General features: G+C 45.8%; 1 protein-coding gene across 4 annotated transcripts in view; it reads right to left on the bottom strand.

Annotated features, from left to right (window-relative positions):
- CFLAR (CASP8 and FADD like apoptosis regulator) overlaps positions 1-26,052 on the bottom strand; it is a 462,739-nt gene that overhangs the window by 130,275 nt on the left and 306,412 nt on the right. For all 4 annotated transcript variants that reach the window (XR_015308382.1, XR_015308381.1, XM_086955239.1 and 1 more), the window contains one exon: positions 2,311-2,362. Coding sequence is in view for 2 of the 4 variants with exons in the window: in XM_086955239.1 (XP_086811365.1) it covers positions 2,311-2,362 (52 nt within the window). In the remaining 2 variants the exon portion in view is untranslated. The remainder of the gene's footprint in view (positions 1-2,310; positions 2,363-26,052) is intronic.

Here is a 26,052-nt window from a genome sequence, read left to right as displayed (position 1 = left end):
TGAATTCAGCAGCCCACATGCCTCGAACATATATGTATGTATAAATTTAATGTGGCACACTATGCACCGCTTGTACAAACATGGAGACCGGAACATGTCTGAAAGTTTTTCGTTTATATCACCTACGTGTTTGGTAGGTGTTTTTATATATCAGAAATATGGTAATTGATACAAATTAAAAGTACATCTCTCTGGCCATGGTGGGGCTGCGACCCCTACACATTGCAAAATAACCTAATAAAATATGTCATTAAAAAAAATGATTAAGGGGTAACTCACTCCGTATCTACACTGACTGGCATGGAAAGAAAAGAACAAGATGTCAGCGCGCTGGGGTGGGGCTTATAAAGGCAACACGCAAGTGTCTTCCAGTTAAGAGGATGCCACGTGGAGCCGATAAGACGCCACATAGCAGGGGTACTACTCACGGACAATTTTCCGGATCCAGTCTGACGCCTGGGGATAAATCTCAGGTAAGGACCCTGAGGCTGGAAGTCTCAATCAGATATTATAAACCATAGTTTCTATATCTGTAGTTATTCTTTTCCATGTATTCTGCAAAAAAAACTCGGATTTAATATTTTAGTAAAGCTTTTAAAAATAATTGTGTGTATTTCCTGTGCTTATGCACCTTTTGTTGAATAGAGGTTCAGCAATTTTCTAGAAATATAAATGTATTACTGACTGTTCACCGAAAACATACTATCTCCATGTAAGTTATGGGAGATACGTGGATAACAGCCAGTCTGTTGCTTCCACTCAAGCTGGTAAGTTGGTACATACCTGTGCTTGCCTGAGGGCTAAGAAGGGTATGCTAGATTGTGTTTAAAAGAAAGAAATGTATCACTGTAGAGTCAGACATTACGGCCACTTCCCAACAATGCATTTGCCATCTGCAGACAAGAGAGGGTTGAAAAGGTCCCTCCTTCAGGCCTTAAAAAATGAGAGGGCTTTCTCTTATGAAACCTATGTGCACCTCAATGCCCAGATATCACACTTCTGAAGCCCAGGCAGACTACCAATATAGTTTTCCATACTATTTTCTATATCATACTACAATAAAACATACTGCCTTCAAATCATCCAGATGTGGGTGTTCAGCACCTACCTGAAGCTCAACCCAACGAATACAGAATTTCCTTTATTTGTCAAGAACAACAAACAAGAATCAGTAAAAACCGGGCATGATGACATGAACCTTGATGACTACAAACCCCAAACTTCAAGGAATGCCAAGTCACTTGGATTCATCTGGACACCAACCTCATCCTTGAAAGAAAACATTGGGCATAACACAAAGATAGCCTAGTACCAGCTCTATCTTCTACAGAGTGTGAAACCGCTTCTTCCAGAAAGCAACATCAGAATGCTGTTCAAGCCCTCATTCTCACATCTGGATAGTGACATTGCCCTACTCCATGACCGCCAGTTTCCATAGTGGCGCCCTTTAACAGTATTTTACATGCCACAGCACATCTTAAACAGGGCCTGAAAAAGTATGATCCTATCACGTCATCCTGATAGAAATCCTTTGGCTACCCTTGCAAGCCCGCGCCAACTTCAAAATCAGACTGATCATTTACAAAGCCATCGCAACCAGCACCCCCACTTATCTTGCAGACAAGTAATCACCACCAGAAATAAGTATAGCACACAATCTCTGTTTGATTTTTTTACCACACCTGCAGCCACAACACTATCAGACTGCAGACTAAGAAGAGTGAAATCGAACAAACAAGGCAGCCGACCTTTTTCATCTATGCACCCAGGACCTAGAACAATATCCCAGTATATATCTGGAACCCCACCTCCCACCAACACTACTTCAATTTAGGAAAGAGTTGAAGTCTCACCTTAAACAGGTCGATTTTACAATGTATTAGCAGTCCACATCCCAGCTACCTCTTATGTCTTGTTGACTTTCTGCTGGACTTTTCAGCACGTAATTGCTGCTTTCTGGCTATGTTCGAGCGATAGAATGCCATAGAGACACACAGTTACATGCACTCTTCTATTCTGAAGTTCTGTCATTTTAGAACACTACTAACAATGGTCTATAATCACCCCCAGAAGTAAGTAATGTACACTCAAAAACTAGAGAAGACAATGCTTTCTCAAAATCTTAGTACCCTTCTTTCAGGAAGACAGCGAATGCTAGTTATAGCATTACCATTAGAACATAGAACACTTCTTTATGACAGTTGGTCCCTAGATTCTTTTGCTACATTGTAACTGACATGAGGCAATACACAAAAGTGTAAATAACATTGGCATCACCTAAGGTAGTTTTCAATAGTTTAGGTTACCTACCTTGGATGGGTATTGATCCATTTGCCTGTCGTGGCATTTCTGAGCTTCTGACCTACAGAAGAAAGTAAATGGGCATTATTAAATGCTTGTTTCTACTAGAGAGGAGCAAACATCAGCATTACACCTTTGTAAAGCTACTAGAGCATTTTCGCCAGGGGGTCGTAGGCTAAATATACAGAGAGGCATACAGCATATCTATATTCACCATATATATAAAACAGAGGTTCGCCCTATAGAACACAGATGGCCTTAAAAGTCAGATGAGTCTTGCAGAGGATATGGTTGACCAACTTACACTTCTAAATGGAATAAACACAGGGCACACCAAATCAAAGCTGTTTTTGGAAGAGCAGTATTAAAATAAAGTTCATGTGGGGCGATCTCGGCGCGCTTTCCGGTTACTCGGGGCACGCGGCAGGGATGTCCACTTTCTCCCTACTTGTTCGCGCTGGCCATGGAACCGCTGGCTGCCAGGGTCCGCGCTGATGCGCTGTATCAAGGCTTCATCTGGAGTGCGACCCACACTGACCGCATCGCTCTGTACGCGGATGACGTGCTATTCTTTATGACCGACCTTCGGGTCACGGGCCCCCGGGTCCTGGAGCTAATGCAGGGCTTCGGCCGGGTGTCGGGCCTCTATCTTAACCCCCGCAAATCGACTCTTTGGGTGTTGGGCGGTGGTGCAGTGGACCTTCCATGGGCAGCGTCCCTTCGGATGGCAGTAACGGGTGTAAAATACCTGGGGGTCTTCCTCTCCGCCTCACCTACCGAGGCGTGGAGCCGTAATATCCAGCCAGTCTGGGATCGGGTCCAGCTGGACATCAAAACATGGACTCGCATGCCCCTTAACATCTATGGCCGATCGGCCATTTTCAAAATGGTGGCTCTGCCCCGTCTTCTCTACCAGCTACAGAATCACCCCTATCCGATCGACCCGCAGTGGTTCCGCAGTGTCGATTCGGTGCTGGGAAGGTTCCTGTGGGCGGGAGGTGCCTCTCGGGTGGCGCTCCGGACGTGCTTCCTCTCTACCTACTGCGGTGGCCTGGCTACCGCGGACATGCTATCCTACTATCAGGCCTCCCATCTCCTGGTGCTTAATGAGTGGTGGTATGGGGACCGTGGTGATCCGGCCTACGCCCTGGAACACCTTTTGATGGGTGACGCCTCTGTCCACACTCTGCTCTACTCGGCCAGGAAGAGGCGGGCGCTCCCGCGTGTTACCCAGCTAGTGTTTGCCGTTTGGCGGAGGGCCCTTCACCGTACGGGGTGGTGGGGTAGACTGACGGCGGAGACACCGCTGTGGCGCAATGGCCTACTGCCGGTGCTGGCGTCACTACAGGGCTTTGATGGGTGGGATGCAATCGGGGTTTCGTCCTTGGGGCATGTCCTCTCCGGCACCACTCTTAAATCCTTTCAGGAGCTTAGCACCGAATTCAGCATGCCCAGGTCCCAGTTCTTCCGCTACCTCCAATTCCGCCATGCCCTTGCTCCTAGCCTGGTGGGGCTGGAGCAGCTCCCGGACTTTAGTCCCATAGAGGCGAAGTTGTTTATGGGCGACTTGGGTGCCAAAAAAGTCTCCCAGATCTACCGCTCCCTGGTCACGCACTGCTCCCCCTCGCTCTCGGCGCTGAAGGCCCAGTGGGAGGCCGATGTCGGCCCCTTGGACGAAGATGATTGGCGCGAAGCCCTGGAATCCCCTAGGGGGACTGCCATTGCCGTACGCCTCCGCTTTATTCAATTCAAATATCTGCATCGCGCGTACTTTACGAGGGAGCGACTGTGGCGGGCGGGCCTGATTGCAAACCCTGAATGCCTGCGGTGTGGTTCGGAGAGGGGCACCCTTTTCCATACTGTGTGGTCCTGTGGGCGGCTGACTCGGTTTTGGGCCGGGGTTTGGGATTGCTTGTCTGAGGTGCTGGGATGGGACCTGCCTCGTACACCTCGGTTGGGCCTTCTGCATGTGCTTGAAAATGTTGGGGGCAATGTCTACAAGCGCCACCTGCTGTTGCTGGGACTGGTAGTGGCAAAGAGGGACTTGGCGCAGGCCTGGAAAAGTGAGCGCGCCCCTCCTCTGGGGGCCTGGAAGGCGGGCCTGGATTTCGCTATGGGATTGGAGCAGCCTGTCTTCGAAGCTCGGGGATGCCCCCGTAAACATTTTAAAATTTGGAAAAGGTGGGCGGACTATAGGGGCCTCCCCCTCGATCCCCCTATGGACATGGATGATGCATTACCCCACGACGTGGACTCTGCGCATTAGGCCGGTGGCCGGCCCTATCTATGTACATCTTTTGTCCTGGATGTTTAGTGATCACGTGCACAGGGTTAGGGAGGGATAAGGGGTGGGTTGGAGTTGGGAGTCGTTCTGGGGGGTGGTGGGTGGCTGTGTGTTCTCTTCTTATTTGATACGAAATTCTTCATAGGAGAGGTTTGATGCTATGCTCTACTTTTGCTTTTGTCATGATTATTAATGACAGTCCCCTCCTGAATGTGGAGGGCTGTGCCTGCATTTGCTTGAACCTCTAATAAAACTGGTTTTGAAAAAAAAAAATAAAGTTCATGAAATTGGCGGTTGGGATTGAGCGCAACACTTAAATGAAGTTTCACAAAAACACAATTCATTAAACAAGTGAATAAGACTTAAAAAAACGTGATAATACACATCAACATGTGGCAATGTAACCACTCCCATTTAAAGGTAAAGAATTGACGAGACTGAGCAGGTTTTCACTTTCTTATCTACTGTTGAATTCCAGAGAAATCAGAATCTGGAAAGCATGGGGATTAGAAAAATAACAGCAAAAATGTTAATGTAGAATCAACATAAAATAATATAGTGAATATAAAAAGGAAAATGCTACTGATCAGTATGCATCTGTTCTTAGCATGTAGAGCCATATGCTTGTGCATAGGTCGCCAACTATTGTTGGGTCCAGATGTTTGCATTTTGTTTTTCTTCGAAGAAGTCCTTCCAGTTACGAGGTAGGTGACTCCTTCATTAGGTGATAGTGCGCATGGACATCGACTCCATTGTTAGATTGTTTTCCCGCAGAGGGTGACAATGGAGCCAGTAAGAGTAGTTAGAAGGAGATGTCCATGAATGTATGTATCAAAGTAAGATGTAACTGCAACAGGTATAGGTACCCGGGGAGGTGGGTGTGCGCATATGACTCTACAGCTCAACATGCCAAGAACAGATGAATACTGGTAAAGTAGCATTTTCCGTTCGAGGCATTTGAGCTGTAGATCATATGCTTTTGCATGGACTATGCAGCAGTTGTCTCCCAAAGCGGTGGTTAACCTGCAGCTGTTGCAGTAGTCTGAAATAGTGTACGTAAAACTGCCTGGCCTACTCTAGCTTGTTGTGCTGCTAACACATTCACTGAATAGTGTTTTGTGAATGTGTGAGGGGTAGACCATGTTCCAGCTTTGCATATGTCGTCTATTGGTATATTCCCTAGGAATGCCACAGAAGCCCCCAGTTTACGTGTAGAGTGTGCGCTAGAGAAACTGGTAATGTTCGTTTAGCCTTTGCATAACATATCTGAATGCACTTAACAATCCACCTTGCAATACCGGTTTTTGATATGGCATTGCCCTTGTGTGGTGGAGCAAAGGCTACAAAAAGTTGATTGGTATTACGGAAAGGTTTTGTTCTTTCAATGTAATACAGCAATGCTCGTTTGACATCTGGTGTGTGCAGAGCACGTTCTGCTACGGAATCTGGTAGAGGGAAGAAAACCAGTAACTCAACCGATTGATTAATGTGAAAGGCAGAGATGACTTTAGGAAGGAATATGGGGGTGATCCGAAGAACTACTTTGTTTTGGTGCATCTGCAAAAAAGGTTCTTCTATACCTGGTTAATGCCTGGATCTCACCAACTCTTTTGAGTGATGTAATAGCAATTAGAAAAGCCACTTTCCATTCAAGAAATTGAAGTCCACATCTGTGCAATGGTTCAAAGGGTGGACCCATCAGTCTGGTGAGAACAATATTGAGATTCCACACTAGGGCAGGAAGACTTCTTCGTGGAATAACTCTTTTGAGTCCCTCCATACATGCTTTAATGGCAGGTACTCGAAAAAGAGACAGATGCTGTCTATTTTGGAGGTATGCAGCCACTGCAGCAAGATGTAAGAGGATAGATGTGTATGCTAAATTGAAATGTTGTAGATGTAACAAAAAGCACAAATGTTTTGTACCAAAGCATCAAGCGAGTTAATCTGGTTGTTGTTACAGTAAATCACAAACCGCTTCCACTTGGCTGCATAGCAGGCTCTTGTGGAAGGACGACTAGCTTCCTTGATGATAGTCATACAGTTTGGCTGTAGATTTAGATGATAGTCATACAGTTTGGCTGTAGATTTAGATAGCCAAACTCTTGGACTTCAGGTGCCAGATTGCTAGATTGAGTTGACTGGGATCTCATCATGGCTCTGGGTGTGGACACTGGGTGAAAGACGTAGTTTTTGATGAGGAATTACTGAGAGTTCCAATAGGGTTGTGAACCATGGTTGACATGCCGATGTGAGAGCAACTAGGATTAGCGTCAGGGACGTTTGTATGAGTTTCGAACTACTGATGTAATGAGTGGGAGAGGCGGAAAAGCGTAAGCAAATATCCCTGACCAATTGATTTATAGTGCATTGGCTTTGGACAATGGGTGTGTATACCTGGACGCGAAGTTTGTGCATTTTGAGTTTACATACGTGGCGAACATGTCTATGTTTGGGAAGCCCCACATCTGGAAGAATGGGAGGAGGACTTGAGGATGTAGTTCCCATTCATGGATCTATTGTGTCTGGCGACTTAAAAGATCTGCCACCTGATTGTCCACTCCCAGGAGGTGTTCTTCCAGGAGATAGATTTTGTGATGAATGGCCCATCTCCAGATTTCCTGTGCTAGCTGGGACAATTGGAGGGAGTGTGTACCCCCCTGTTTTTGAATGTAGTAACTGGCTGTCATGTTGTCTGTACGAATTAGTACGGTTTTGCATACTAACTGAACTTGAAATGCTTTGAGAGCCAGAAAAATCACTCGGTGCTCTAGGTGATTGAAGTAAAATTGTTTCTGTTGGGGGCTCCACATGCCTTGATTTGTGTGGTTTTAAAGATGTGCTACCCAACCTGTTAGTGATGCATCTGTTGTCAGTACTATCTGTGGAACCGGGTCACTGAAGGGCCGCCCTTTTAAAAGGCTTTGTGTGTTCCACCACTGCAGAGAGCGATGGGTGCGACCGTCTACCTACCAACACTAGATCTGATAACTGACCCTGAGCCTTCCACTGACGTGCTCAGCATTCCTGCAGGGGACGCATCTGAAGTCTTGCGTAGGGAATGGTAAAAATGCAAGACCCCATCATTCCTAGTAATTGCATGAACACTCAAGATGGTAAGGAATGCTGAGGCTGAAACAGACAGTACGTTCTGAAACATCCTGAGTCTGGCTGGAGTTGGATATGCTACAGCTTTGTGCGTATCTATGGTAGCTCCTAGGTATTCTTGAGACATGGAGGGTTGGAAATAGGATTTGGCCTGGTTTATTGTGAACCCTAGTTGGTGAAGGAGTTGCGCAGTTTTCTCTGTGTGTCGCATGCAACTGTTGTGTGAACTGGCCTTTATAAGCCAGTCGTCTAAGTAGGGGAAGACGTAAACATGTTCTCTCCTCAGGTGGGCTTCGACTACTACCAAGCATTTTGTGAAAACCCTGGGAGCACTTGTCACTCCGAAAAGTAGGACCTTGAATTAATTGATAATGTTGGCCTGCAACGACAAACCGGAGGAATTTGCGGTGGGCAGGGTGTATGGGTATATGAAAATAAGCGTCCTTTAGATCCAAAGTGGATAGAAAGTCGCAGTGCTGAAGGAGAGGAAGCCCTTATTGTAGTGTCACCATGTGAAAATGGTCTGATCAAATGTAGAGATTGAGTTCTCGGAGGCCCAATATGGGCTGAGAGAGCCCTCCTTTTTAGGAATTAGTAAGTAGAGGGAGTACACTCCTATTTCTTGATATTGGAAAGGAACTGGTTCTATTGCACCTTTATGCAATAACGAAAGAACTTCTTGCTTTAGATGCTTCAGATGTTCTTGTGACATGAGGTGTGACCTTGGAGGAATATTAGGTGGAGTGCTTGTAAATTACAGGCAATAACCAGATTGAATAAATTGTAGAACCCATTTGTCGGATGTAATAGTATTCAAAATGGGTAGAAATTGTGAGAGACGTCCCACAACAGGAGTGGAATGATCATGGGGTATGGGAAATAAGTAATTGTTTGTTGTTCTCGATCTTTTGCTGACTGATTTGGTAGCCTGATAGATTTCCAAACTGCTGCAGTGTTGCTGTTATTTCAGGGAGGGATCCTATCAAATGGTTTGTAAATATAATTAGATCACCCGCATAGAGTGCAACTTTTTTTACCCCATATTCCTACAGCTGAAAGGAAGTATAGATGGATTAGATCTTAAAGCACAGGCAAGGGGCTCATAATGTGCTGGAATACGGAGTAAAGACCCCATGGTAAAACACCAAATATAATACTTAGGGATCCTAATTGTGGGTGAAGTCAAGAAGATTGCTCAAATAAATTTTAATAAAATCCAATCGGAGGCCAAAAAATTGCTTAATGCATGGAGATGTCTTCCTTTATCATTTATAGGCCGCTCTAATCTGGTAAAGATTATAATCTTGCCCAAATTCACATATTTGTTCAACTCTATACCATTAGAGTTCAGAAAGGATTTGATTACTAAAATGCAGGGTGAAATCAACAGCTTTATTTGGGCTTCAAAGGGAGCCAGAATTTCATAAAAGAATCTAAGAAGGAAACCGGAACATGGAGGGATAGCCAGCCCGGACTTATTCCAATACTTAAGCTGGCAGTTGATCTGTGCATGCGCCTAATGCACTGCAGGAACCGAGCTGCTGCTCGTTTTTAATATTGCCTCGTTTTTCATTTATTTTAATTCCTCATTTATTATCCCCTGTTTTTAATTGCGCTCGCTGCACCTGGCCCTTACTTGCATTTAACTTGGGACACCCACCGCTGTTTGGCGGGTCCGCTTCCCGGCGCAGGTCCGTTTTCAGCGCCATCTTGGATGGGGATGGTTCAACACTAACGCTGATTGGCTGGTATCGCGCTCTAGTCGCCAGGAGGACGCTAGGCTGATACTTAAGAGAGGTAAATCTCCTGCTCTCTCTCTTTAGCTGGCAGTTGATCTGTGCATGCGCCTAATGCACTGCAGGAACCGAGCTGCTGCTCGTTTTTAATATTGCCTCGTTTTTCATTTATTTTAATTCCTCATTTATTATCCCCTGTTTTTAATTGCGCTCGCTGCACCTGGCCCTTACTTGCATTTAACTTGGGACACCCACCGCTGTTTGGCGGGTCCGCTTCCCGGCGCAGGTCCGTTTTCAGCGCCATCTTGGATGGGGATGGTTCAACACTAACGCTGATTGGCTGGTATCGCGCTCTAGTCGCCAGGAGGACGCTAGGCTGATACTTAAGAGAGGTAAATCTCCTGCTCTCTCTCTTTAGCTGGCAGTTGATCTGTGCATGCGCCTAATGCACTGCAGGAACCGAGCTGCTGCTCGTTTTTAATATTGCCTCGTTTTTCATTTATTTTAATTCCTCATTTATTATCCCCTGTTTTTAATTGCGCTCGCTGCACCTGGCCCTTACTTGCATTTAACTTGGGACACCCACCGCTGTTTGGCGGGTCCGCTTCCCGGCGCAGGTCCGTTTTCAGCGCCATCTTGGATGGGGATGGTTCAACACTAACGCTGATTGGCTGGTATCGCGCTCTAGTCGCCAGGAGGACGCTAGGCTGATACTTAAGAGAGGTAAATCTCCTGCTCTCTCTCTTTAGCTGGCAGTTGATCTGTGCATGCGCCTAATGCACTGCAGGAACCGAGCTGCTGCTCGTTTTTAATATTGCCTCGTTTTTCATTTATTTTAATTCCTCATTTATTATCCCCTGTTTTTAATTGCGCTCGCTGCACCTGGCCCTTACTTGCATTTAACTTGGGACACCCACCGCTGTTTGGCGGGTCCGCTTCCCGGCGCAGGTCCGTTTTCAGCGCCATCTTGGATGGGGATGGTTCAACACTAACGCTGATTGGCTGGTATCGCGCTCTAGTCGCCAGGAGGACGCTAGGCTGATACTTAAGAGAGTCATGCAGACGCGCAGCGGATACGCGCTGCGGGGACGCCAGACTGACGCCGGAGTTATGCCAGAGTTCAGCCCGTCTGCGCACGTCCGCGCTGAGGACGCGCTGCAGGAGGGGCTGGACCCTGGGCTCTCCGACGCTCATCCTCCCCCTCCACCAGAGAACCTCTACGGTACCCTTCATTCTCTGAGACCTCGTGCACTTTGCTGCCATCACCGGCTTAGACCTGAAGTTCTGAGCCGGGCCCGTTTTTGTCCCTCGTGCAACAGCTCTTTTACTCGTCCTATTCAATCCTCTATTCGTACTACCCCTCCTCAGTCCACCAGCCATATCTCTCAACCCAAACAGGGTTTTTTGGTCAATGCTCGTTCTCTGATTAAACATGGGATCGAATTTCATGACTTCGTCAGCGTGAGAAATCCAGACTGGGTTTTTGTCACAGAAACTTGGGCTTCTGAGTCCGCTGGTCATGATCTGCTCCTGGCTATACCTGAAGGATACACCTTTCTAAGGTTAGACAGAGAACGTTGTAGAGGAGGTGGAATAGCCATTCTTTTTAAATCCACTCTCTCCTGCACTATAAAACCTTTATCAGTCTCCACAGATCCTTTCGAAGCGCTCTATTTTTGTATTACGCACACTCCGGTGAGCTCCTTTTCCGGCATATTACTCTATAGACCCCCTGGGTCTAGAGTCAACTTCTGCCCAGAACTTTTTAGAATTTTAGAACCTTATTTTGGTAGGCCTCATTTTACCTTTTTGGGCGACATTAATTTCCATTTAGAGGATTCTGCATCAAAAGACACCTCCTCCCTGCTTAATTCCTTGGAGGCATGTGATCTTGTCCAACTTGTTCTCCACCCGACCCACCAGGCGGGGCACATCCTTGAAGGGCTTTTTCTCCAACGATTCCAGACTAGAAGTCGGTCTACCGGTACCAATTACATGGTCTGATCATCTAGCAGTCCCGCTTTCTCTAGACATTCCCTGTCCTGATGTCACGGCTGACTCTGGTAAAAAACAATCTAAAAGGAGCTTCAAAAATTTTACTAAGGAGGCACTTGCACCTTTTTTCCGCAACATCAGTATTTCAACTAAACAGAAGGTTGATGACTCGGCTCAAGATTTAACTGATGCCATTATCAAAGCTGCTGATGAGCTAGCCCCCCCCTCCTTGAAATCTGCAGCTAGACAGAAGCCATCTGCCCCTTGGTTCTCTGCCGATTTGAGGCTGCTCAGACAAAAATGTAGGCAGAAGGAACGTGGCTGGCGTAAATCTTGGGATTTAAAAGATAGAGAAGGTTACAAGAGTCTACTACGGGAGTATAGAAAGCGAATCATTAAGGAAAAACAGAACTATTTTTCCAACTTAACCTGTTCGTTAACATCCTCCAAAGAGCTTTATAAAATTGTAGACTCCCTTTGCTCTCTTCAGGTTCCTGATCCAGTCGTTGCTTCCCAGGAGCTATGTGATGATATATCGAACTTTTTTTATAAAAAGATAGACGATATTTACATAGCCCTAAAGACGCAGAGGAACCTACTCAGCTCAGAGGATTCCGTGCAAATCACACGACTGGAAGCTTGGAAAGTAGACTCCCCTCTGTCCCTTGAACACTTCCCGGCTCTTACGCTAGAAGATCTCAGTAGCTTGTTGGATAAAATTAAATCTTCATCCCCCCTTGACCCTCTGCCCCTCAAGGTACTTAAAAACTGCAGAGAGATAATTCTTCCCCCGATGCTTGAGATAATGAATGGAGCCTTGGAACAGGGCATTTTTCCATCACTTTGGAAGAGAGCCATTGTAAAGCCGCTTCTGAAAAAGACCACCTTAGACCCTGGAGTGCTGAAAAATTTTAGACCCATCTCTCTGCTGCCAGCCCCTGCTAAGATGTTGGAGACCCACTTGAATCTCCATCTCTCGAACTTCCTCGACGCCTCTGGCTTCTTGGATGGGTCCCAACATGGCTTTAGAAAGCTACATAGCACGGAGTCTGCCTTGACAAAAGTCATGGATAACATCCGCAGAAAAGTAGATTTGGGTCTTACCACCGTACTGGTGCTGCTTGATCTTTCAGCAGCTTTCGACACCCTGTCTCCCCTGACTTTAACATCTAGGTTAAGGGAGGCAGGGGTAGTCGGACCAGCGCTCAGTCTCCTGAGCTCCTTTTTACAACATCGAGAGCAGCGTGTCATGCTAGGTGAATACCTCTCCCCTGCCAAGTCTTTGCAGTGTGGGGTGCCACAGGGGTCGGCATTGAGTCCGACCCTGTTCAACATCTACGTGGCCCCCCTTGCAAGACTTGTTAGATCTCAGGGGATGGAGGTAGTGTCGTATGCTGACGACACGCAGATTATGGTATCCCTGACCCACTCTGTCAGTGAAACTGCTTCTAACTTTAGGGCCTGCATGCAACTTGTTGCAGAGTGGATGGTCTCCAACTCCCTAAAGTTGAACGGGGACAAGACAGAGGTCCTGGTCTTTGGCAAGGACCAGGACATATGGTCAGATGACTGGTGGCCTCCTTCTCTAGGCAGCTGCCCTACACCTACCAAATCTGCTAGAAACCTAGGTGTCATCTTTGACACCCAGCTCTCCATGGAGCTACAGGTGAATAGAACGGTGGCGACCTGTTGGGGTGTCATCAAGACCCTGAAAAGGATTGTGCACTATCTGTCCCCACAGGCGCGGAAACAGGTGGTGATTGCCCTTGTTGGCTCAAGGCTCGATTACTGTAACTCAGTGTACGCCGGGGCCAACAAGGGCTTGCTCCAGCGTCTACAGGTCATACAGAACGCGGCAGCGCGGTTTGCTCTCGCTTTGCCCTGGTTGTCATCTATGACCCTAGCGAGGAAGAACCTCCACTGGCTCCCCATTCCGTCAAGGATCACTTTCAAACTCCTTTGCCTTACATATAAGGCTCTAACTGCAGGCTCGGCTGATGCCCTTGGTTCATTACTTACCAGATATGTTCCGAGCAGATGTTTACGATCCAGCGAGCAACACCAACTGGTAATCCCCAGAGCCAAGAAGGCTAGATGGGGGTCCAAAGCTTTTTCCATATTGGCACCTCTGATGTGGAATTCACTCCCCCTCGAAATCAAACGACTTCCTTCCCTTGACCTCTTCAGGAAGTCATTGAAAACTTGGCTCTTTATTAAGGCATACCAGTAGGCTCTGTTTCTGTCTGCTATCAGCTGTATATTTTGGTTTAGGCGCCTTGACGCCCACTGGGCATAGTTGCGCGTTACAAATAATATTTCATTCATTCATACTACAGGGCGTTCCACTTTCAGAATAATAGAGTACTTTTTAAAAATACAGCTCTTTCCCAATCTTTATGCAAGCAATGATAGGCCCAGAAGGAGACCACTTTTTATATAAATTTGGCCATACGAAATTCTTCAAGAAACTTAAATAAAAAATCTTGGGAGCGGCCATTAGATTGTAGGCCTAGATAATGCTTCTGTGGAAGATTACCTACTATTGTCATCATGCCCCCATTTGGGATTCGTCTGGTACGCCTGAATGTTTAAAGGATGCGCTATCCGTCCCGCTGAGAGAAAGCGGAGTAGTGGAATCGGGACAAATATTAATTGGACCTAATATTGTTGACTGGGATTGAATGGTAGAACTAAAGAATGGGGGTTTGTCAAAGTTCAAGCACTATCAGTTAATAAGCTGGGCCAAATCCCTACGAAAAGATGGGACGGGAAATACAGAACTAGAGGCTAATCTCCTAGGTAAATTTGAGAAGAAAGAAGTAGCTTATTGGTATTGGGCGCTTATCGATGAAGGACAAGAGGAATTCACATTACCTAATGAGATCTTGGGGGAAGGAGCTGCAGTCGCTGTATGTATCAACATTATGGCAATTATCTGCTGCTGCATGTGGGGATGTTATTAAATCTTCACCTTTGAAAAATAACTTTTTATTTACTCTGCATAGAGCATATTGGACACCCAAGAGGTTGTCGAAAATTAATAAAGGGAGAGTAAGGAGTTGCTTTCAATGCGGATAAGAGCGAGCTGATGACATCCGCATGTTTTGGCAGTGTCCGCACCTCCAAACCTACTGGGACAATGTAGGTAAGATCCTTTCAGATGTCCTCTATCAAGAAATACAGATAAGCGCCCAATTGATATTGTTTGGGGTAAAACTAGACGATAGTGGGAGACCTAGTCTTATCAAAAATATAGGAATGTATTATTTTTGTTGGTACTAGTTGCTAGACGTGAGATTTGCATAAAGTGGGTTAATTTCCTTCCCCCTACGGTAGAAGAATGGATGAACTCAGTCCTTAGAATAAATTTAATGGATAGAGCTAGATCACAGTAAAAGATTGGAATTCTGGAATAACTGGGAACAGTACTGGGCAGAGAAACTGTAGCAAACCATAATTCGGCGACCTGTTGAAGTCCAATGATTAAGCGCAGGAATAGTTTTGGGTGTTGGTTACAGAGATTCCACTTATGAAAAGAGTGGGCAAGCCACGCAAGAGAAGCTTAATAGGCTGTTAGGATACCCCAAGTAGGATATAGATACCCCAAGTAGGATATAGAATGATCCAAGTGCCGGGGAAGGGCCATGGAAGACAGACCAACAAGAAAAGCTCTCTTTAAGTGGTTACTTTTGCTAGAAACACTCTCGAACCTCTGCGTGATGAGGACAAAAAAATGTGTTTGTTGTTGTTGGTGGGGGAGGTGCGTGTTGAATTACCTCTGCCTCTTCCCCTGCCGTTATTTCCTCTATATCCTCCTTGAAAATAACCTCTTGAAGAGGTCGACTGATTGTTTCCGTTTTAAGAGGAGGAGGCATTGTCAGTAGAGATGTTTTTGAAGCAGCCCCCGTTGAATGAGCGACGAAAGGAACCTCTGTTGGAAGAGGTTTGTAAGGCCCCCATGGACTTGGCAACCTCTGTGTCTTTTTTCATCTTTTCCAAAGATGCATCAACAGCTGGGCCAAAAATGCGTTGCGTATCAAAATCCTGATGAAGGGTAAAGGCTTGTACCTCAGGTTTAAACCCAGAAATCCTTAACCAAACATGCCTGGAGCATTACACTAGTGTTTACTGCCCGAGCCGCATTATCTGCCTGATAAAAGGCACATCTGATAGAGGTATTAATTTACCCTCTTGAATAAGGTTGCTGGTTTTAGCTTTATGCTAAATAATTATTATTATTATTATTATACCTAAGGAACTGTGCTGCAATACTTTAACATTTGATCACTTATTATTTTAGCGGCTGCGGGGGTCACGGAGCGTCCTTATGCACAACTGTTTATTTCACCACGCGTCCTTTCACTACATGTGGCCTGACCCCAAGATGGCCCCCAAGTCAAATTAGAACTTAAGTGCTTTTTGCATTGCTCTGGCGCCCACTACACTCTAATGGCACCCAAGTCAATCTCCAGCCTTCAGCAACAGTAACTAAGCACCAGGCGGCCAGCAATTGCCTGAGAATCTCATTCTCAAACGTTTTAGTTGCATAAAACTGTATGTGGGGTAGCGGCGGTCTGTAGCAGGGGAATCAGCACGATTGATCGCCCATCGGTTTCCAATGACCTGGACGATACTGGGGGCTATTAAGTGAAGCCTCCTACAAGGCGGTGTAGGCTGACGTGAGGGATCGCCCCCGAGTTGCCTGACTCTACGATGGCGGCCTAGCCTGAGGAAACTTTGTTATCTGTGGGACTTGTCAGTGCCTACAGGGAGAAAATCGAAATACCGGAGTCCGAGGTGAGGGGCCGGGAGACCACTCCCCTAAAAGGTTGGACCAGAATCCGTATGCTCTTAGTGCAGAGTGTGCTTCGAAGAGAGACGAGAGCCGTAGAGAAGGAGGTTTGAGGCAGAGGGCGCCTCCCAGTAACACCGGGACTGGTGCGGTCGATGGATCTATGACTATGCCCCCTAGGTGAAAACCATTTATATTGTACAGACCGCTGAACCCGAGCAACATCGCTGATGCCCGGTGGAGCTGTTCAGTCAGCTACAGAGGAGATTGACTTTGGTTTCACCCCCTTGACCGTCACCTATCCAGCCAGACATTGTTTTTCCTCGTCTCTCTGCTGTGTCTCCTTTCTCTCCCCTACCTCCTCCCTCCGTGATCCTGTGGCTGCCTCCTCCCCCCTTCCAGCCCTGCCTGACTTTGACTGTTTTGCTTTTTTCCCCTACTCCCTTGTCTCATTGCTCCCCCCCACACATCCCCATGCTCCTATTGAAAGGTATCTGTTTCTATTGTATGCTATTATAACTGATGTAACTACGTACAATATGCTCTCATGTAAAGCGCTCTGATACCTACGGGTCTAGCCAGCGCTATATAAAAATCTTCAAATAAATAAATAAAATATGCTCATCAGAAAGGAACTCAATGAGCTTCTGGAGTTCATAATAATGAGCTCTATCATATCTTGCCAGTAATGCCTGGGCATTGACAATGCGCCAATTATTAGCTGCTTGTGATGCTATCCGTTTACCGAAGCATCCAATAATTTGGACTCTTTATCAGTTAGCCTGCTTACGAGCATTAGAAACGACCGAAGAGTCTAAAGGTAATTGGCCTTTGATGTAGACTAGGTTATTAGGTGCAGCACTGTATTTCTTCTCTACACTGGGAGTGAAGATCCTAGCTTTGACAGTGTCCTGAAAGATATCCTCAGTATGTTTAAGCAGGGTGTTTAACATCAGTAAGGTTTGGGTAGCCCTTTGAGATGAACTAAGGGTCTCCAATATACAATCCTCGTCCAGACTCTCCTTATGGAGCTCTACCCCCCATGGTATTCTGCAGCCCTATAAATGAGCTCAATGTAACCAATATTATCAACGGGAGGGGAAGATCTAGATGGATACAAATCAGGGTCATTATCAGGTTGAGGGACATTAGCATAGGCATCTAAATCATCATCATCATCCCCTGTATTGTGTGGGTCAGGTGATGGTGGTGTAGGGGAACGTGCAGGTGAAAGAAGAGGGTCTTCAGAAATGTCAATAGCCACATTTTTCTTTTATAAAGGAATGTGGTAGTCCTCTGATAAGCCCATTTTCCTCTTTTCCCGAAGTTTGGCATGAATGTGACCAGTTTCCGGGTGGATTGCGATTTCTTTCTGTTTCGGATCTGGTGGATTTTCGATTCGAGACTCTTCAGTCCCTGTACTATATTTAGACGTCGGTTTCGGGTCCGAAGATTTAGCTTTCCGCAGCGGCGGAACGGAGAACAAAAGATGTTTCGGTTTCGACGCCGGAGGTTTCAGGTCTGCACTGGCGTGGGGACGGGTCGAGCCTGAGCCGGAAGGCTGTTGTCTGTGCTTCGGCGCCAAACCTTTTTCTCTGCGCCGACCTAGGCACGAAGGCAGAGGAGGGACCGGAGGGACTGGAGCCTTTTTCTTGTAAAGGAGATGTTAGAGGAATGAAGGCTCTTTACTCACGGCCTGTTGTGCCGGGGTTAGGTCTTTGACATCGGAGTCCGCGTCGGATACGGAGATGTGCTCCTCCTCCATCTCGGCTTCCTGTGCTTGCGATTCGTCATGATCGGACTCTTCTGCAAGGAGGCCACTTTGCTGGAACATTTCATGACGCCGAGCCTAACTATCATGGAGGGTTTTCTTCGACCGAAACGACAGGCATGCATCGCAGTCTTTTTCGTTGTGTTCCGGGGATAGGCAAAGGTTGCACACTTTGTGCAAGACGGTGCGCGGGAACTTAGCGCAACACCCTGAATGGAATCCGTTCCATCAGCTGCGACCAATCTTGGCGCCGGTATGTCAACGGCCTTCCACGAATGTTCCGATCAAAGATTTTCAAGAGCAAAATGATACACAGAGAGTGGGAAACGCGATCGATAAATAATACCATTGAGGGTAGTGGATTGCGCGTCGAAGGGGGCCCGAAGGAACGGTGCTGAACCGGAGCGCAACAATTCACATCTGAACCTGATGGCGGAAAAAAACAATCTAACAATGGAGTCGATGTCCATGCGCACTATCGCTTAAGGGAGGAGTCACCTACCTCGTGACTTAAATGACTTCTTCGAAGAAACACAAAGAGCAAACATCCTGACCCAACACTAGATGGTGATCTATGCACAAGCATATGATCTACAGCTCATATGCCTCGAACATTAAATTATTAATAGTTTGGCGGGGTTGGGGAAGGGCTACCCACCTCCCATTACATAGAACTTGAACCTCAGCTCAACCTCCTGGTATCTATGGACAGAATGAACAGGCTCAACGTAGGGCAAATATAAAGTATTTATGCGGTATCAAAACAGTAATAAAGTTGAAATGCAAAACAAACAAAACAATCCCAAAACAAATTAGAAAACTAGAGTCAAAATATATAAATAGTACCAAGATGGCAATAATCAAATAGGGGAAGCTAGTGATATGTTTTTTTAAGTTTCAAGTAAAAAATTGAACTTGGAGAAGTGTGGCTCAGGGGTTAGAGGCGGCAGACCCGGAAGCTGAGATCGGCCCTGGACCAGGGTTCAATTACCTGCCTCGGCGGGTCTTGGGCTCAAAAAATTCCACGGACTCGATAATTCTCGCTCCGGTGCCTTCTCAACTCACGGGTTCACACTCTGCGACTCTGGGCAATAGCTTGCTTAATCTCCACAACGGCCCCTCGTGGTGGGATGCCTGGCTTTCACCTTGTGGATACCCTGCCGGGATTATCTCACAGGGGAATACCAGGACGGGTTCCCTAAGCAAGCGCAGGGAAACCCTTTGTGGGTAGCTGTGCGCTATACAAGCTCAAATACATCCATACAGAAGTAGAAAAAGCAAATGATTGAAAATGGTTGCAGTAGACTGATCTAAGCGTCATTAGTCAGATGCACCAACCAGGATCGTCCAGGTCAAAAGATTTTACCTTCTGACTTTAGTCCTTTAAGCCCCAATCCCACACAGGAGTACAGTTCTAAAGTCATCTAGGACCTGAAGGGAGGCACTTATAGACTCATGTGGTGTCTGAAGCCAAACAGCTGGGTCCAGTACAACTCCAGTTGCCACTTGGCAGTTGCAAGATTATGCCCCTTGTAGCTTTTTGTGTCCCTTTAGCTTTACCAGAATGTCAGTGTTATGACCCCCTGGAGCACATTTCTTTGTCTGGGGACATGAGGGACAACATGTCCAATCTTCTAGGCTCTTCTAAGGTCTCAAACAGCAGGTTTAGTTATTTCACAGGTCCAGGAGTGTTCTCAAGTGGATGCCTGGAAATGACTCATGGTCATGCCAAAACTAATAAGGTAAAGGTTTCAGGGCCAACTTTATCAGAGTTGGGCATTTTCATGATGAAGGAAGTGAGTGAGTGAGTGAGTGAGTGAGTGAGTGAGTGAGTGTGCATGTTGCACTTTGGTAGAAAGTGTCCTCCCAGTTACTGCCCTAAAATCAAGTTTAGGGCAGTAACTGCAATTTCAATAAACCCAGAGGCAAAAGTCCAAGATTTTCCAGCATTCAGACAGTGAATTCACAAGAATTATTCGGCATCCTGTTCTTGCCTCCTGAAGCTTTCCCCAGTAGTTACAGTAAAACCCCAGCAGACCTGTCAGGCAGGATTTGACCCTGAAATGTCACCAAGATGCCCAATGTGATTGGAGCCGGCCAGGGTGGCTAGGGAAACATAAGAAGGGCTCTGCCCAGATGTCAGCTATTATTTGCCTGAGAATGAGGAGACGTCTTTCTAGTGCGCCCCAAGTGATATATGTAAATCCACAGCAATCCCGTGTGGCAGGATTTTATATTCAAGCAGGATTTGACACTGTAATGTCAAAAAGGATTTATATTCTGTCAGGTTCAGAGGGGACATCTCTGCCCATTCAGACCATCTTAATGTTTGCTCCTGACAGGCATTTCACACCCATTTAAATGCTATTTAATGGCTACCAAAAGTGGGAGAGTACATGCAAATGGGACTCCACAGTTTCTAGGCGGAAGGGAAAAGGTTAACTTTCTAAAAGTACCTTTCCCTTAAAGTCATCAGAAATCTGACTTCACCATTAAATTGTATTTATTATAAATATTACAAAATAGTTCAAATATTTTTCTAGCTGTGCCCTAATCAAATGCAATATTATTCAATATAATAATGTAATCCAGTGCTTTTCTATGCTACAGTGAAAATACCCTTTGCATTGTAAGGGCATTTCTAACATTAAAATGCCTACATATCCAACTTTTAAATACCATGTGCCCTACCTTACGGGGGCACTAAGGACTAGATATAGGTGATTTATACATTTTTCGAAGGAAGGTTTCAAACTTCAAAAGAAGTTATTGTGACAGGTCGAATTAGCAACTGGAACAGCCAGAATGCACAGGATGGGCCTGCAGTCATGTCTGCACTGTCACTGTAGTGTGGAGCACAATGGGTGTTTCAGTCCACCAGAAAAATTTAACTTCCAGGCCCTTAGTACACATTGTACCATATACTAGGGACTAAGCTAGTTAACTATGCCTACTAGGGGTATACCTATTTCATCATGTTGAACGGGCAAGCACATGCATTTTATCACTGGTTAGCAAAGGTAAAGTGTAGGCAGCAAAAAGATCGGGTCTAGCAAAAGGAGAAAAATCCAGGCTGACCCTGCAGAGAGGGCACATTTGCTACAGTGAAAGACAGCAATATATTTCAGAACAGTAAGGAGCATCTACTAAAAGACTGGCCGCAATTGTGGAGGAAATTGTGCATTAACTTTTTGCGACCAGTCTTTCATTTTGCGACGTCATCAAAGTACTATACAGACAAAACAAAAAAACTCCTGTCATAAAATGTGGAGGAAATTGTGCATTAACTTTTTGCGACCAGTCTTTCATTTTGCGACGTCATCAAAGTACTATTCAGACACATCACAAAATCTCCTGTCATAGGAAGTCCCAGAATGATCTTTGAAATAAATAATAGTTAGGCATGGAACATGTACTAAAACTCCTCCCTTACAGGGCACATTTTCCATTTCCCTCCACTACCAAAACCAAGGCCTCTCGCTCTCCACCTCAGTCCAGGGCCTGCCACTCTAACTCACACATACTACCAGTGCAGTTGCAGTTGCATGGTACTGGAAGGGTGTTACCACACAGTAGTGTTAATTCTGTGTTCGGAGTTTGCACCCTGACAGTATCATGCAGCTCATAATCAGGGCGACAGATAAAGTGTCTCAATTTTTCCAAGTGTGAGGCTCTGGATGTGAATCTTACTCGCACTTATTCAATATATCTAGCCCACAAAGATTTATAACCTGGCTGAGGAAAAACAAGGTATCTAGAGCAGACTCTCAAAGGCTTCAGAATGATGTGGCTGGCAGGCTGGTTTGATGGTACAAAAAACTATGGTAGGGGGGACCTAGGGGAAGTTTAAAGACCATGCTCTGGATACTCTCCCCACCGAAACATGTACACAACAAAGGTACCAGAGGGTCTGAAGAAGTGTGCCCAAAGAAAAAGAAAAGCCAAACCATCCCTGACCTCTACAGAGATGCGTCACAGAGGGCTCTCAACAGGATGAGGAAAATACCCATCAGTCACCAAACGGATCCGCCCTTCATCATTTGGGATTTTATCCGTACCACCCGTCTGAGAAGATCGGTGCCACATTCAGAGGTCAACCCGGTGGTAAGGGGGTTCCTCAACACATACCAGCAATGTTGTTGTGGTATGCCTCTCGATGTTGTGAGTGGTCAAAGATGTGACTGGGGTGTGCAGTGTAGGGAAGTGTGTGGAAGTGAAGAAACCAAGAATGGAGTGTATTAAAATTGGTTCAGAAAGTGCACAAAACCAAACTTTATTCTCTGTGTGCCTAACTTACCAATATTAAAAAAGGGTTACCTAGGGCTGTCTAATGATGTAGACTGCCTAGGGTGGGCGTGGTCGACTAGTTTCTGCAAACAACGGACTACTGCGTCCTTGCATTCATCAGGACCAATATAAGAATAAAACTACTGCACCATGTGGAATGAGTGAAGTGAAAACTAGCACCTGGAAAACAAAAGCAAGTGCAAATGGTCACCTGATTGTTCCGGGTGCCTCTTACAGTCTGTGATGATCACTAGATCTGTAAGGTAGGCTGGCCTCACCCCACCTGGCAGCGGCTCAGGGGAAGATGAAGCACCGCTCTCTCCGTCGGTACTCCAGGGCCGGCGTCCTGGCCGTCTGGGGTAGTCCGCTGTTTGCAGAAACTAGTCGACCACGCCCACCCTAGGCAGTCTACATCATTAGACAGCCCTAGGTAACCCTTTTTTAATATTGGTAAGTTAGGCACACAGAGAATAAAGTTTGGTTTTGTGCACTTTCTGAACCAATTTTAATACACTCCATTCTTGGTTTCTTCACTTCCACACACTTCCCTACACTGCACACCCCAGTCACATCTTTGACCACTCACAACATCGAGAGGCATACCACAACAACATTGCCGGTATGTGTTGAGGAACCCCCTTACCACCGGGTTGACCTCTGAATGTGGCACCGATCTTCTCAGACGGGTGGTACGGATAAAATCCCAAATGATGAAGGGCGGATCCGTTTGGTGACTGATGGGTATTTTCCTCATCCTGTTGAGAGCCCTCTGTGACGCATCTCTGTAGAGGTCAGGGATGGTTTGGCTTTTCTTTTTCTTTGGGCACACTTCTTCAGACCCTCTGGTACCTTTGTTGTGTACATGTTTCGGTGGGGAGAGTATCCAGAGCATGGTCTTTAAACTTCCCCTAGGTCCCCCCTACCATAGTTTTTTGTACCATCAAACCAGCCTGCCAGCCACATCATTCTGAAGCCTTTGAGAGTCTGCTCTAGATACCTTGTTTTTCCTCAGCCAGGTTATAAATCTTTGTGGGCTAGATATATTGAATAAGTGCGAGTAAGATTCACATCCAGAGCCTCACACTTGGTCCCCAGACGGCCAGGACGCCGGCCCTGGAGTACCGACGGAGAGAGCGGTGCTTCATCTTCGCCTGAGCCGCTGCCAGGTGGGGTGAGGCCAGCCTACCTTACAGATCTAGTGATCATCACAGACTGTAAGAGGCACCCGGAACAATCAGGTGACCATTTGCACTTGCTTTTGTTTTCCAGGTGCTAGTTTTCACTTCACTCATTCCACATGGTGCAGTAGTTTTATTCTTATACTTGGTCCTGATGAATGCAAGGACGCAGTAGTCCGTTGTTTGCAGAAACTAGTCGACCACGCCCACCCTAGGCAGTCTACATCATTAGACAGCCCTAGGTAACCCTTTTTTAATATTGGTAAGTTAGGCACACAGAGAATAAAGTTTGGTTTTGTGCACTTTCTGAACCAATTTTAATACACTCCATTCTTGGTTTCTTCACTTCCACACACTTCCCTACACTGCACACCCCAGTCACATCTTTGACCACTCACAACATCGAGAGGCATACCACAACAACATTGCCGGTATGTGTTGAGGAACCCCCTTACCACCGGGTTGACCTCTGAATGTGGCACCGATCTTCTCAGACGGGTCGTACGGATAAAATCCCAAATGATGAAGGGCGGATCCGTTTGGTGACTGATGGGTATTTTCCTCATCCTGTTGAGAGCCCTCTGTGACGCATCTCTGTAGAGGTCAGGGATGGTTTGGCTTTTCTTTTTCTTTGGGCACACTTCTTCAGACCCTCTGGTACCTTTGTTGTGTACATGGTTTGATGGTACAACACCACCTGTAGTTTGCTTGTTGTTGGGAAAGAAAGGGCGAGGTCCACCACACGAGTAGGCAGTCTTCAACAGCTTTAAGTCCAGATTCAGGTAACAAAGTAGCAATTAGACCTTGCAGCCGACTACTGTCCCCAAGACAACCACCTATTCTTCCCGAACCATAGTCCTCACATTTCTGAACCCACATCTCTATCTACCTCACACATTGCACACTCCACATTGCACCTGCCACGTACACACCTACCACACTGTTGTAGGGTGTGTGACCAGACAATGCACACTCACCCTGAGAATGCCAAAACCACCAATAAACAGCTAATGCAAAACATAAATAGGATTCTCCCCATGTCAAAACCCCGAAACCCAGCAAACTAAGCCCGCTTATTAGTTACTGCAATAGTGAAAAATTAGACAGGAGTAGAGTGTTTTGAAACAGGAACAAAAAAATGTCCCTAGAGATTTTAAGTGCTCTTGTGCGTCAAGTAGAAATTAACCTGGTCATAGCATCAAAGGCAGGGAAACCTTGGCTTTCTAGTAAAGATTATCAGGGTGTTTAAGTCTCCAAATCTGAGGACCAAGAAGTCTTTTACACTTTTAATCAACCTATACGTTCTGATACGAGTAGAGAGCAGAAGATGCCAAAAATTCCATTCTTTAGAAACCGCAAAAACAATAAAGAAAAACAGGCACAAAATTCAATATAACAAGAAAATAATGCAAAGTTTGGGTGTTCCACAATCTACACCAGTCCTATCAATACACACTGAGTTAGGGTTGGGATACATCACTGACTTGCTCCAACTAGCGCTCCTAGTATGTTGGACCAAAACTTGGCTGAACAAGGACATTACACTAAACCATACTATTCTTAGGGACTGCATGTCCTTGGATAATGCCTCAAAGATTCCGTGGCTGGAATATGTAAAGGGGGAGATGGGCAGACTTGGCAGGCCTGACCTTTTTAGTCACCCAAACACCATACTTAGGGAAGACCTGAAATGGATTAAAGAAAACTTTATGAGGAGGGCAACCCAAACACGGAGGAGAAAGAACTAACTAAACCTAGAGCTAGAGCCAACTTCCTCCTTCTGACTACGCCCCAAATTGAACCTTATCTAAAAATCGTGAGCAGACCATTCCATCAACATTTGCTCATTAGATTTAGGTTCAATATAATCCAATATTCCCTGGGTGATTTCCCTGTGTGGGTTGTTCCTGATGAGTCTACCCCATGTAGCTGCGATAATTTTTCTGAGCAGACCCTCATGCATTTTGTCATGTTCCGTAGCCACTACAAAGAGAGTAGAATGAGGTTTTTGGCACCCATTTTAAGAGACGCAGGTTTTGTCCAGGTACGCCCTGCTCTACTTTACTTGCAGTTATTAGGTAGTACCAGGACAATCCTCGGGGTTGCTAGCTTCCTGGTCGCAGCCATGCGTACGAGGACCAGGATGCTATCCCCGAGGCAACTGGAAGGGTGACCCCACTATCTTGTATTCGCTGCTATTGTTTTTAACTATATTTAACCTTTTTATACTGTGTATGAATTATATTGGTGTGAACTTTTATATCTACGTACATTGGACATTGTCACAGATTTTGACTCTTGAATGTCTTTTAACTTTATGAACTTTGTTACATTGTAATCAATTTTCAAATCTATGCTGTCTTGTTGCTTTTATGATTTTAAATGTAATCGAATAAAGCTTGTTTTGACTTGACTTGACTTGAATGCAAAGTATATGGGCCACTCGAGCTACAAAGTAAAGAACGGCAAATCAAGAAAAAAAGAATGATAAAAAAAGAGATACAGATGAACAACTGTTTTTTGGATACATTTACTTTAACAAAGTCAGTAACTACACCAGGTTGGTTTCTTTGGTCTTTTTCTGGATTATGCCTCTTAAC

The sequence above is a fragment of the Lissotriton vulgaris genome, chromosome 2_1, assembly GCF_964263255.1.
Source record: "Lissotriton vulgaris chromosome 2_1, aLisVul1.2, whole genome shotgun sequence".
NCBI classification, from domain to species: Eukaryota; Metazoa; Chordata; class Amphibia; order Caudata; family Salamandridae; genus Lissotriton; species Lissotriton vulgaris.
The sequence above is the reverse complement of the archived record's forward strand: the minus strand, read 5'-3'. Positions and strand labels throughout refer to the sequence as shown.